The sequence below is a fragment of the Aythya fuligula genome, chromosome 22 (assembly GCF_009819795.1).
Source record: "Aythya fuligula isolate bAytFul2 chromosome 22, bAytFul2.pri, whole genome shotgun sequence".
Taxonomy (NCBI): Eukaryota; Metazoa; Chordata; class Aves; order Anseriformes; family Anatidae; genus Aythya; species Aythya fuligula.
Window position 1 is genome coordinate 5,756,728 of NC_045580.1, and position 13,453 is coordinate 5,770,180.

At 55.7% G+C, this 13,453-nt stretch overlaps 1 protein-coding gene across 1 annotated transcript; it reads left to right on the plus strand.

Annotated features, from left to right (window-relative positions):
* Window positions 1-208: 208 nt before the first annotated feature.
* Window positions 209-8,013, plus strand: LOC116497967 (5-hydroxytryptamine receptor 3A-like). The gene is made up of 9 exons (XM_032202062.1): window positions 209-249; window positions 3,694-3,857; window positions 3,949-3,993; window positions 4,821-4,930; window positions 5,618-5,787; window positions 5,923-6,083; window positions 6,378-6,588; window positions 7,153-7,386; window positions 7,715-8,013. The coding sequence occupies exons 1-9, from the start codon at window positions 234-236 to the stop codon at window positions 8,011-8,013; spliced, it is 1,410 nt and encodes a 469-aa protein (XP_032057953.1). The 5' UTR covers window positions 209-233.
* The last annotated feature ends 5,440 nt before the right edge of the window (window positions 8,014-13,453 follow it).

The window sequence follows — 13,453 nt, forward strand, 5'->3', positions numbered from 1 at the left end:
GAAACTTGATGCAGCAGAGGAGGCTGATTGCAAGATTAATTACGCATTTTCCCAAACCTGACGGCTGGGGGAAAGCAAGCAAAAAGTGCTGCCTGCTTCCCTGATTAGGTTCACTTATCTGCAGAGGAGAGCGGAGAGCTCGGGCTGGGGAAGGGAGCCGGGAGACCTGCGGCACCAGAGCTATGGTGCTGGTGGCTCTCACGGCGCTCCTGTCCCTGCTGCCCCTGGTGTCGATGCTGCAGGACACAGGTAAGGACATCACGGGGAAGTCTGGCAGGGTGGGGGCGAAGGAGCTATTTTCCAGGCATGTTGGTGTACCTTAATAAAAACCAGCAGCTCTCTATAGCATGCAAACACTAGATAATTAATTAATCAATTATTTTTTAAAAAGAGAGATTAATATCATTGCAAATCTGCATGGGGACCTCTTGGAAAGATCTTCGAGGCGCTGCACACTCGAGCAAGTTCTGGGGGCACAGGCTGTGAGGAGAGGGAGGTAACAGCGTATTTTAACCCAGATCCAAATGTTGGGCTCATTGGTGTGAGGCTCCAAAGAACTTTGAAAGTGTTCAGAGTGAGTCCTGAGGAACAAGAGAGAAAACAGAAGCAGAACAATCTCCTGTCCATCTGCCTGCAGCCCCCAGTTTGGGACCTGTTGCCCAAGCCCCTCACCAGAGAAATGTATTTCTTTGATACCGTTTCATTACTTGTAATGTGGAATGGGATTTTGGGGACGGCAGCACGCAGAAGTGATGCTGTGGCTGTGCTCTGTAACCTTAGCTCCACACAGTGGAAAAATAACTGCCAAAATACTAATAAGCAGATCTTATTTTTTCTTGTTTAACCTTTTTTTGAGAAAGAGTAAAAAACAAAAATAAATTACTGTGCTGTTTTGTACCAACACACGTGAAAGTTCTCAGCAGGTTTATAACTCGGGAAAGGCTTTGGGCAGGGAGCTCGTCCCTTCCACCAGGGGCTTGTCCCTTCCTGAGCCCAGAGCCTTGCCCAAGGACTGGCAGGGGAGGAGCAGGAGGAAGGAGCCCTTGCAGCCGGGGAGCCACCGAGGGTGGGTGGCGCCACAGGGGGTGGCGTTTTTGGCCAATATTCTTTATGCTGAGAAGTCAAAGCAAGCCCATAGAGGGTGAAGACACGGGCCGTGCAAGTGATTTCAGGAGCACGTGTTGATTTTGTCTTATTTCAGCCGAGAGAGGAAAAAGCTAGGACAACGTGTTTGTATTTTAAAAAAATAATCCTACAATTGGGTATTTTTTGAATAATAGTTCACAGTTGGTGCTGATTGCATTGCAATGTTTCAACGCTTGGCCACAGAATATTGCAAGGCAACAGATACTTGGCTGGAGGCTTTCTGATATTTTAGTTCGTCAGTTTTTGAGCTATTTCATTTCACACCACTCACCAAAGACAAGAATTAGCCTTAGCTTAGGAGAAAGGACAGAAAGCAGCGAACACGTCCCACTTACCTGCAGCGTGGCAGGCGAAGCCACAGAGAAGCAGAGATTTGGGCCAGGCAGACCCTTGGAGCCAGCACGTGTGCAAGACGGGTTCGTGGGGCAGCTGCTGGGAAGATCAAGATGCCTGGTGTGAACCCAGCCACGTCCTGTCCCTCCAAAGTGAGTTTTTGCAGGCACTGAGCTCGGCAGCACAGGTCTGAAGGCAAATGTGGCGAGCCAGCTGCAAGCAGCTGCAGTGCTCGAGGCCACTTGGCCATAGCTGCTGGTGCAATTACAGCAGTGCCTGTTTTCCTCCCATCACCCTAATTGCTCCGTCTCGCCCCCCCTCCCCATCTCCTCCCTTGGCTAGCACGTGGCTGGATGAGGATTGTGAGCCCCACCAGCTCTGAGGCATTATAGATCCCATGCAAAGTTGGAGGGGTCAGGGCTAATGTGTTGGTTTTTTTTTTTTTTTTCAGTCGCAAAGAAAGATTAAAGTTTCCTTCCAGGCAGCTTTTCCCCAAGTTCCTGCAGATCTATTCCAATTAGTGCCTTCAGTGACGTGCAGAGCAGGCTCGGGTGCTGCAGATCAAAGCTGCAAGCGCGGTTCTGCCGCCCGCCCTGCCTGCAGCCTCGGCAGCAGCCTTGCAGCGAGGACTGGGGTGCTGGCAGCAATTTGCAATGCAGCTGGTGCTCCCAGCAGCAGCAGAGGGATTGTTCCCTCAGGAAACAATCAGCACTGCCTGCACACCCCAGTCCTGCTCGTCCTGCCCCAGCTTCAGCAGTGACCGCAGCCTGCTGCCCGTCGGCAGCCTCCTCCTGGAGCTGCTGCTGAGGGGCTGATTTCGGTGTTCTTTATATCACACAGCCCACCAGAAAGGGGAGCATTTCCCTCGTGCAACTCACCACAAACCTCACGGTGCTGCCCTGGCCTCTCTCTGAGCGGAGCAGGGCAGGAGGAGAGCTATGGGACAGGGGTGCCAGGTCCCTTCCCGGGACGGCACGCGGTGCTGGGCCACAAAGGCGCAGAGGCACGGCTGTCCCAGCTGGTGGCAGGGCCCTCGCTCATTGCTAATCACACATGCCCTGCTCACTGGGCTGAAAGGAAAGTCTCGGCCCGCACCTCCTCCTTTTGTGGGCGCCGAGCAGATGGGTGGGGAGCGGGGAGCATCCAGCTGCCACGTGCGCTGCGAGGGGACGAAATCTGAATGCGGAGAAGGATGCGCTGTCAGCTAGCCGGGCTCCTCAGCCTTCACACAGCGCCATTCAGAGCCACAAATGATGGAGGAGTGGTACAGACCTTGCCGGCATTGCGTGAATGCACTGGAGCAGCAAAGATGGGATAAGGAACAGATATTTGACCAATAGCCAAAAAACCCAGCTGTCCTGCCGTCGCTTTCCAAGAGAGGCTCTGACTACGGCAACGTGGGCCAGCAGCGCTTGGAAGTGTTTGCTCCATACAAAGCACTTGGGGGCCTGGATCCAAAGCCTGGTGGCACAGCCCCCAGGATTAACGTGGGTAACTTTTTCTTTTCCTCATGTAGACAGATTTTAGTCCTTTTCATTACCTAGTACACGAATTTAACATTTTGATTCATCTTTAACCTCAGCCTCCACCTTGATAGTAAAGAAGCGATGCCTCTCAAAATAGTGAGAGTTGGAAAACTTATCTCAGGGCACTGACTCCCCTGCAGCTTCCCCGCAGTGGCTGCCCAGCTGTCCTGACTTTGCTCCCAGAGAAGAGGCAGACGGCAGCCTTCAGGTGGTACCCAGCCACCCGAGACCCAAGAAGTGTCCAGGGAAAGTCACAGAGCCATCCACGCAGTTAGCAGAAGACCCAAATAAAACAGTAGATGAGGTTTCAAGGATGCTGGCATTCTTGTTTCCCAGCAAGATGCTCTTAGCTTTGGCTGCAAAATGCAATCCCAAATGGTAAGCCAGGTACATCATTCAACAGCACCTTGCGTTTTGAGGCACACCCCATGGAGATTTTAGGGCACTGCCTGGACACGAGCAGCCCCTGGCACAGTGCAGAGGGGACAGCAGGGCCCCACGTCCTGCATTCAGCTGGCACTGACTTCCTTGCCTGCAGTAAGGGGAGGCAGCACGGCCCCAGGTCCTCCCCGGGGCTGGCCACAGGCGTTGCTTCCATGGAGCTTCCTTTGCCCATCCCTGGGGATTTGGGGCAGCGGGTCAGGGAGCCAGGACAATTCAGCGACAGCACCTTTCCCTGCCCTGGCAGGTACCCCGAAGGCTAGCTGGGTGCCAGACCCCGACACGCCAGCCCTGCTCCGTCTGTCCGACTCGCTGCTGGCACACTACAAGAAGGGCACCCGGCCCGTGCGGGACTGGCGTACCACCACCACCGTGGCCATCGACGTGATGGTGTACGCCATCCTCAGCGTGGTGAGTCCACCGCTCCCACCGCTCCACCGCCGGGCAGGGGGGTCACCCTGTGCCCACCCTGTGCCAACCCTGTGCCCTCTTCTTCCCACAGGATGAGAAAAACCAGGTGCTGACCACCTACATCTGGTACAGACAGGTGAGCTGAGGGGACCTGTGCCAGCTCCCCCTCTCTCTGGGCTGTCTGCCTCCCAGCAGGACGCGATTGTCCTGGAGGAGCTCACAGGGGAAGGCAGGCTGTTGTCACCCAGCCCCGATGTTTGCCTACCTTAACATCCCAGTTTCTAGCCCTGGAGAAAAGGCCTGGTGTGGTGGCACCTTTGGCTGCCTTGGGTGCAGGAATGCAAGAAAGCCGTGGAGCACTGAACTCAGCACAGAAGAAAATCTCCCTTGAGTTCACAGTTTGCCCCTTCCTTCCCCTCTTTTCCCTAACGCAGCTCCCTTTTCTGCTCAGCTGCTCGCTCACCTCCTTGGTTTCAGTTCCCTGTGAGTGCCCAGTTATTACTCAATGAATTCACCCTCAAATGAAGCCCACGAACCACACAATACCTGGACACAGGCAGAACCAGATGGTGTCAGGAAGGTTTCAGGAAGGGTCAGGACAGGCATTTCTGTGCTGATGGGAGATGCTGTTGGGGACAGCGCTGTCTCCCTGTGACAGCCAGCACCCATGGCAGGTGAAGGCATCTCCATGTGCATGTGCCTGAGTGATCGCATCCCAGCTCAGCGCAGAGAGGTTATCTCCTGTGATAACGAGACCTCTGCAGGGCAGGAATCAAGAGCCTAAAGGCACAGCTTTCGTGCTTCCTGCTTCTCACTGCTGGGTGGCTGATAGCTGAGGAGATGGGCTTTCCTGCCTCTCACACACGGTGTTTAGCACATTCCCATGGCAGGCTACTAGGTTTGGATTTTGGTGGGGCTAGGACTGACCCCACCGCCAAGTTCCCTTCTGCTTTGTCCCTGCAGCACTGGACAGATGAGTTCCTCCAGTGGGACCCGGCGTGCTTTGACAACATCACACAGATATCGCTCCTGGCGGAGAGCATCTGGGTGCCCGACATCCTCATCAACGAGTTGTGAGTGCAGTGCAGCTCTCCGAACCCCATCGCAGGGGACCCCAAAAGAGAGCAGGGTGGCTTAGCCCCGTGAGCACGCGTGCTGTGCCTCGCTCTGCATTCCCCGCACAGAACTGGCAGTGCCCCCGTATCCGGTGAGCTGCAGATGGGGAAACGGCTTGGCAGTTGGGACATTTCCAATGCTGGCTAACCACAAACATTTGTAATTACCCGCACTGTGCTGGGGGGTGGAATCCAGATATTTGGAGAAAGGCTTTGTTAAGAAGGCACAATGCAAGGGCAGCTGCAGAGCTGCCAGCCCTTCCTGCAAAGCCAGCCATTGTCCTTCCCCGCCCCCACTTCTGCTGGGATTTAAGGTGTTCCCACCATCTCGTGCTGCAGAGACCTCTGCGAAGCAAAGCCACAAATGGTCCCTGGGCTGCACTGGGAGAGGGCAGCAGCATGGGGAACACAGCAATGACATGGGGCAGCAGCGCTGATGTGGGGGTGGCGTGCTCGTGCCCTGGCCCTTCCCCTCCAGCCCCCCTTATTCCCCAAAAAGCAGGTTGGCAGAACAGCAAGGTAAGGTCCCAGTTCTCACGCTGGGCAGCCCCCATCCCAAACGCAGCTTCCCAGGAGGAGCCCACTCTGCTCACAGTGCTCCCCGAAGCGCTCCCTACCCTGGCTCTCTGTCCCTGTGCCCTCCAGCGTGGACGTTGGCAAGTCCCCTGATGTCCCCTACGTCTATGTCCGCCACCACGGGGAGGTGCAGAACCTGAAGCCCATCCAGGTGGTGACCGCCTGCAGCCTGGATATCTACAATTTCCCCTTCGACGTCCAGAACTGCTCTCTCACCTTCACCAGCTGGCTGCACAACAGTGAGTGCCGGCCCCGGGGGGCTCGGTGCAGGGGACGCGGCCCCCTCTAGGTGGCCCCAGCGGCTCGGGAATGCGCCGCGACCGGGCACGGGCACGGGCACGGGCACCCGGCAGCTCCGTCCCCACCTCTTCCAGTCCGAGACATCAACCTCTCGCTCTGGCGGACCCCGGAGCTGGTGAAATTCGACCGGAGCATCTTCATGAACCAGGGCGAGTGGGAGCTGCTCTACGTGCTCAGCCACTTCCAGGAGTTCAGCGTCAAGAGCAGCGACAGCTACGCCGAGATGAAGTTCTACGTAAGGGACCTCGCCGCCCCGTGCCCTGCTTTGGCCTCTGATCTTCGCAAGGATGAGGCCAAAGCAGGGCAGGGCTTTGCCCCCCAGTCCCTTTCCTTCATAACCGAGCCGCTCCCCTGCTTCTGTGCTGTTGCATCCCCTGCCACGGGCACCTCTCCTGGTGCTGAGGGTCCTGTCGGTGCAGCCCACCACCCTCACCTGCTTTCGAGGAGACCCACACCAGCTCGAGCTCTCCTTTCAAGCAGGGCTCTCGCCTTCACCGAATCTTTCCTGTCTTCCCTTCTGTCCTGGCAGGTAGTTATCAGGAGACGTCCCCTCTTCTATACTGTCAGCCTGCTGCTCCCCAGCATCTTCCTGATGGTGATGGACATCGTGGGCTTCTACCTGCCTCCCAACAGTGGCGAGAGGGTCTCTTTCAAGATCACACTCCTACTGGGCTACTCAGTTTTCCTAATCATTGTATCTGACACGCTTCCTGCTACGGCTGTTGGCACCCCACTGATAGGTACAGCAGTGCTACCAGTCCCAGCTGGCAGTGGGACAAGAGCTCTTCACACTGGGCTTACGTGGTGGGAGCTTAGCACTCATCCCCCTCACTGCCACCGAGCCAGGACAGTGCCCAGAAATGGGTTAAAGCCCGTCCCTCTGGGACCAGGATGCTGAGGAATTAAGGGGGAGGTGGTTCAGCTCCAGCAGAGAAACATTACCAGAACGAGAGGAGCAAGAAGGGGAGGTACAAAACTGGGGGCTGTAAAAAGAGCTCAGGGTGTGGGGTGTCGAGATGGCAGTCACACGTGGCTGAGAGCTGCACTGGGGCTCTAGGTCTGGCCCAGGGGTGTGAGAGGGCCCCATCGGAGCAGTGCAGGGAACAGAAAAGGCATCCTGCTGACTGGGTGGGGTGGGCCACAAAGCAACTGAGCAGCAGTCACGGCCTGGAGCAGCAGGAACTACAGCTCTGTGCAGAGAGGGGTGGGCAGGGGGAATTCACTCAGGACCTCCCTGCTCTGTGCATCAATCTAAAACCTGTGCTGGCCATCGCAGGTCACTCACCTTGCTGGCATCTCCACAGGCATCTATTTTGTGGTGTGCATGGCACTGCTTGTCATCAGCCTCACCGAGACCATCCTCATTGTGCGCCTGATCCACAACCAAGACCTGCAGCCCCACGTTCCCAGCTGGGTGAAGCACTTGCTGCTGGAGCGTGCCGCTGTCCTGCTCTGCATCCGGGACAGGAAGAAACTCAGCCAAAGCAGGGCACAGAGCTCAGACATCTCCAGGCATGTGGAGAACAACGACAGCACAGGTAAGGGCTGGAGACAGAACAGGACTGGCAGAAAACTGAATTTTACAAACTGGGCCTGTTCTAGAGCACGGCACCCTGTCCTGGCGCAGTAAATATCAGCCAAGCAGGAGCCTTCTCTCCTTCCAAGCCAAGCACAACCCTTTTATTTTCCATGCTTCTTTGCAAGCCAGTGCTCTATGAGCAGCACTGCCAGCAGCCTGGGGAGTGGAGAGCAGGGCTGTGACTCACTGCAGCTTATGCATGGCAATACGGATGTCCAGATCACACACACAAATCCCAGCTCTGTGCCTAAAGAGATTTTTCTCTCTTACCTCTCTTCATCCTGCAGCCAAGCTGAACCACTACGGCTGCGAGGACCCCCGGGAGCGTGAGGTGGCAGGGGGCACGAGGCCTGCTCCTGCTTTTGGCTCTCTGGCAGAGGGCTCTCCGCTCATGCCCAGCATCCTGCACGAGATCTCCACCATCCGCCAGTTCCTGGAGAAGCGGGATGAGTTTCGCGACGTCGCCCGCGAGTGGCTGCAGGTGGGCTACGTGCTGGATGTCCTGCTCTTCCGAGCATACCTGCTGGCCGTCCTGGCCTACACCATCACGCTGGGCGCTCTCTGGTCGGTGTGGCAGTACGCCTGAGCTGCCTCTCGGGGCAGGCGAGGCAGGGACCTCGGATGCTTTGCTGCTGGTCCGCCCCCGGGCAGCTCCGGAGCAGCAGCAGCAGCAGCAGCAGCCGAGGGCTTGAGGCATCTCTCACGGCTCTCACCATCCCAACCCCGGCTCCTCCACCCGTGCCCCCCTGCAGTCCCCCGAGCCCCCCGAAACGGGGCAGGGTCTCGGCGCTGCCCCCTCCCCGCCGGCCCCGCTCCTCCCCGGCTTCAGCACCGCGGACAGCGGCGCCCACCCCGGCGGCAGCGGCGGCGGCTCCTGCCCGGGCTCCCCCCGGCCCCCCCCGGCCCCTCTCCGCTGCGAAGGGCCCGGGGCTCCGTGCGCATCCTGCTCCGAGGGCACCCACCTGGAGCCCCGGGGGGGTCTCTCCTCCTTGAGCCCTTCCCCAGGGTTTTTTTCCTGCTGCCCCCCGCCCCTTGGCTCATTCCCAGCCCCCCCAGCCCCTCGTTTCATGCTTCACCGCCCTGCACAACGCACTGGGGGGGTCCCCATTCTCCGTCTTTGCCGCTCGCCCGGCTCTGCATGGTTCTTTCGGCCCCCACCCGAGTGTTTTGCATGCTTGACCGGCAGAGCCCCCCCCCCATATTCCTGGCCAGCAGTACAGGGACTGGGGGAGAACTGGCAGAGCAGGGACAGCCCAAACAGTGAACCCAAACAGCACACAAAGTGCAAATGGGACCGTCTCCATAGGAATACGGTGCTGGAAGAGACCAACGGGGTTACCCACCCTGGTCCTCTGCTCCTGCAGGCTTCCACAGCTGCCATAAGTAAATATAAGTAAATATACTTCTGTGCACCTCTGCCAGGGCAGAGGCACAAAGCTGCCATCTAACAGGTGAGAAAAGCTCCTCCTGTAGCTGAGAGCAGCAGGACTGGGATTTGAGCCAAAACTGGAAGGAGACGATCTGCCCAACATGGTACCTAGGTTTGTTTCCAAGCTGGGAGCGTCAGGCAGTTGTGACAACCACTGAGAGAAAAAGGGATACTGATGGCATTTGTGGGGTGGTTCCTGGCCCTACAACGCTTGGCTGAGGCCCCATGCAGGTGGGGGTGTGCGCTCCACACTGGTACTTACCTGCGCACCCAGTGCAGGCACCATCCTCGGGAAGGCTGGAGATGAAGGGAGGCCCCGTCCTGTTTGCTCTGGTGGCTCCTCTGTGTGCAGCAGGGATGGAGACTGCAGGCAGCAGGGAAGACAGAGATATCGCGGGGTCTGGCTCTCCTGTGCCTGCTCCCAAGCCCACCAAGCATGATCCAAAGGCCTGACACCCTCCCAAGCCTTCACCTGCAGGAAAACTCCCTGCTGAGTGACAGGAGGGCTGCAGGACGGGTGGCGCGGGCTCCTGGCAGCGCTGGCCCACGCTAATGTGCTGATGGTCTGTAAGTGGCTGTCTATTGATGAGGTGTCCAGTTAAAGAGTTCGTGAGACACTAAATCAGCCCATTGATCCTACTGAGATCGATGGTGCTACCGACCTGATCAGTGCAGCGGGCAATTAACACCCTCTGGAATGAGCCGCCTTCATGTAACATCAAACGCTCCAACAGACAAATCCAATGGGCCCATTGAACCGGGCGCGCGGTGCCTCCTGCCCGCACGGGACCTGGGTTGAGGTCGGCAGGGCCACCACATCGCCTTCCTCAGCCCCACCGTGCCCCGTGGAGCCGTGCCAGCCCTTGGCTCACCTCTGCTGCCACAGCTCCCAGCTGGTGGCTGGGTCCCAGCGGCCATCCGGGCACAGGCGCAGTGCAGGAGCTCCGTTTTCCAACCATCCCAGCCCTGTGGCGTGGTCCTGTGTGTGACCTAACCCTGTGCAGAGCTGCTAACCCTCACCTGCTCCACAGGTCCCCCGTGGGAAAGGAGTCTGCCAGAGCAGGAGGAAGCATCTAGGTTTTTTTTCCCTTACAGATAGTGCTTTTCCCTCACGCTGCTTTGGGAAGTGCTGCATGCAGGAAAAGTTACAGGCATCTCTCTGAAATAAGCCTGGATTTTCCTCTTAAAAAAAAAAAAAATCAATAAATCTGAATCTAATCTACTAATAAAGGTTTAATGAGGACATAATGTTGATGGAACAGAACATTGTTGCAGCATAATCACTCCCAGCTGCTGTGTGAATGTGCAGACAAAGGCCCAGTCCTATGACAATTTCCCTGTTATAATAACTCCTTTGTATGAGGCCAAACGCTGCAGCAGAATCTTATCCCTCCCTTTTGCAAGGGATGGTGCAAAGAGCAGGTCACTGGGAACACGTCACCTCAACCAGAGGTGCCCGAAACCTCTTTGGGATGAGCTGTGCTGGGAGGGAGCTCTCGGGGCTGTCACCTGAGCCCAGGCTTGGACATCACCTCTGACACCTCCATGGGCCAAAAGCCATCCCAATGTCCCACAGGATGGCTGTGTCCTGCAGCAGCACGATGCAGAGCAAGGAGCATGGGATGGGACAAAGCTGTCCTGGGGGAGCTGGAGACCTGTCCCCAGTGGGGACTGTGGGGCAGGCACATCCCCAGGGCATGGTAAGAGCCTGCACTCGATGCCAGCACCCAGCAGCCTGCTGCGTTCCACCCATCACCTAAAAAATAAACGTTATATCAAGTGATTCCACACCGTAACTTGCTCACGATGAGCGTGTGGCCCCGTCCTGGTCCCAGCCTGGCTCCCCGAGGGCAGGAGGAGATGCTCACGGCCCCTGCCTGGCCGCACGCCGCGTGCTGTACAGTTTGCAGCGACATAAAAGGAGTGCAGACTTTGCTGTTAATGTAGTCAGTAAATAAATAAAGGAGGGCTTAAGCTTAGTGTACAGCAATCAGTTTAGAACTACAGGATAATTAACACAGCGGGGGGCCAGACTACTCTACAGTCAGGTTTAAATGAACGAGTTCACTTTCATTGAGGCAAACTCGCTCAGCTCCCTGGGGAGCCGTGCATGCAGCAGCAGCGCCCGTGCTGGCAGCAGCGAGTGGGGCCAGAGGGGTGCACCCCATGCACCCCACACACCCTACACCAGGAGGGAGCAGGGGAAAGGCTTGGCTGCCATGAATTGCTCCTGGATGCTCCCTTGGCAGCATCCAGGCAGCTCCACGGGGAGCCTGCGCCCAGCTCTCCACCTGCACACCCCTTCCCAGGGCAGGTAGGAGCTGGGTGTGCATGATCCCACCAAGGCAGAGGCAGCCTTACTGCAGGCGGGGGAACAGCACCCCTTCTGCCTTCAGAACCCAAATCACAGAGCTGTACATGCCTCTGCTTCTCTCCTTAAACAAAAAAATAAAGGACAGCAGCAAATCACCCTGTCAAGCACCACACAGTGCACGATAAAACGGTCCCCGGGGATGCCAAGGGACTTTAAAACAGGAGGCACGTTTAATTTCTGGCACCATAAGCACCCTCTTCTATGCCAAAGCACGAAGAAACTCCTGCATAAATAAGAACCAGGCTTTTTAGGAGCTCGTGGCTCTTAATGAAAAAGAAATTCTGGAGACCCATGACTGCACACCTTGATTTTCCATGGAAAAGCATCTTCCAGGCTGCACATCCTCACAGAAACACCAGCTCCTAGTTACTGTGCAGGACCCCAGCACTGGGATTTCCTCCCCATCATGGGGCCATCGTCATCCCTGTACCCCTGGAGATGCCCCAGAAGTGGGGACAGGAGTGGGCCACGAATTCTTCCCTGCTCACAGCTGCCAGCCCCCATCATCCCTGAGGTGGTGCCTGGGCCAGGAGGTGTGAAGGGATGGACCCCCCCGTGTGAGTGCTCCTCATCCCCTGCCCCACCCGCCCCTGCCTCACCGAGACCCACCGGTGTGATGGCATCGGTCAGCAGGAGCCTGCTGGGGAGCAGGATTTTAAGGATGGGACCCGTGCTGCAGGAGCACCGAGCTGGCACCCCAATACCATCAGCACGGCGCATGCCCTGGTCTGGAGGGGGCTGCTGTCACTGCATCCTCCTGATCCTCCTGATCCTCCTCTTCCTCCTCCCAGCAGGGTGGCGTTTGAGCGGAGAACAGCAACAGGAGACGACAGGCCGAGACAACTGAATTAACTTTATTGTTTCTTCTAACTGCAGATTCAAGGTATACAACTGAACATTGCTATTTTCCTTATGAGACTTATAAATAAAAATACAAAAAATGTCCACTACAAAAAAATCTACTGTTAGTAGGATGTAAAAAATATTCTCTTTGCTATAGAAGGCACGAACTTCACTTAGTGACACATGGAGAGAAAAAAACCTGCAGCAGTATATTTTTTCTTCCTTTTTTTTTTTTTCTTTTTTTCTTTTTTTTTTCCTCTGTCAGAAACACTGAAGTTTTACAAAGAAATGCATCTGAATCTACACAGAATGAAGGCAGATGCGGAGAGCTGCAACTAGGAGACACCACAACTCGGGACTTTTTTTTAATTCATTTTTCAGGAAATTTTAGCTAACTGCATCTGTGGCTAGAGAACAGATAGGACTCGCAAGCAGTACTGCAAAGAAACAAACAGCGAGGAAACAGAAACAGAGTTGTACAAAAAATAGTAACCAATACTCTGAAGAAACAAAAACAAAAAATTGGGCACCTTCTAAAATGAGGCTACCAGGAGGTGCTGAGGTAGACGGAACTATAACATCAATTAATTCAAAACACTAGTTTTAATACAGAGCAATCAGACTGGCACTTGGGCTGTCACGACATAAAAGACAAGCAACGAAAGAAAGCCTTAGTTTGCTTGGTCCAGCAGGGCAGTTGGTCCTCAGTGCTATAATATACATATATATACTTATATATATATGGATAGGTGTCATGGAGCTTTACCATGGCTTCGTAGCCTTAGATCATGCATACGTAACACTATGTGGAACAAATACTAGGATGCACACCCGAACACTGGCACTGGGCACGGGGCAGGGAGCGCTGAGCTCCCCGGCTCCCCGGGAGGAGAGCGGCTCCAGCGCGGGGGGACCGCCACGTCACCGTCCTGCCTGATGACTTGTCACCGGGCAGAGCCCTCCAGTGACTTGTCGCACTCATTTTGGGAACTAACAGGACTCCAAACTCACGCTTTGCACCGTGCTGAGCTCTGAAGCCAGCTATGCCAACGTCTACGGTAAGGGAGGAAGGGGGACAACGAGAGGGGAGGGAACATTAAAGCAAAAAAAGCCACGTGAGCTCAGCTGAGTGCTCAGCAGTACCATGACACCCACGGCCGGCAGTACCAATTCACTGCAAAAAGGTACCACATACTTGTGAGAAATTGCAGCAACTGTTTATGTGAAAGAACTGTGTTGTGTTTTTTTTTTTTTAATTTTTTTTTTTTTTTTTTTTTTTTAGGCACAAAGATTAAACAAGCCATTCTCCAAAAAAAATTACATCCTGGATTGTACTAAATCAGCATCTGCCCTGCTTCTCCTCCTCATCGTGGAGCAGCA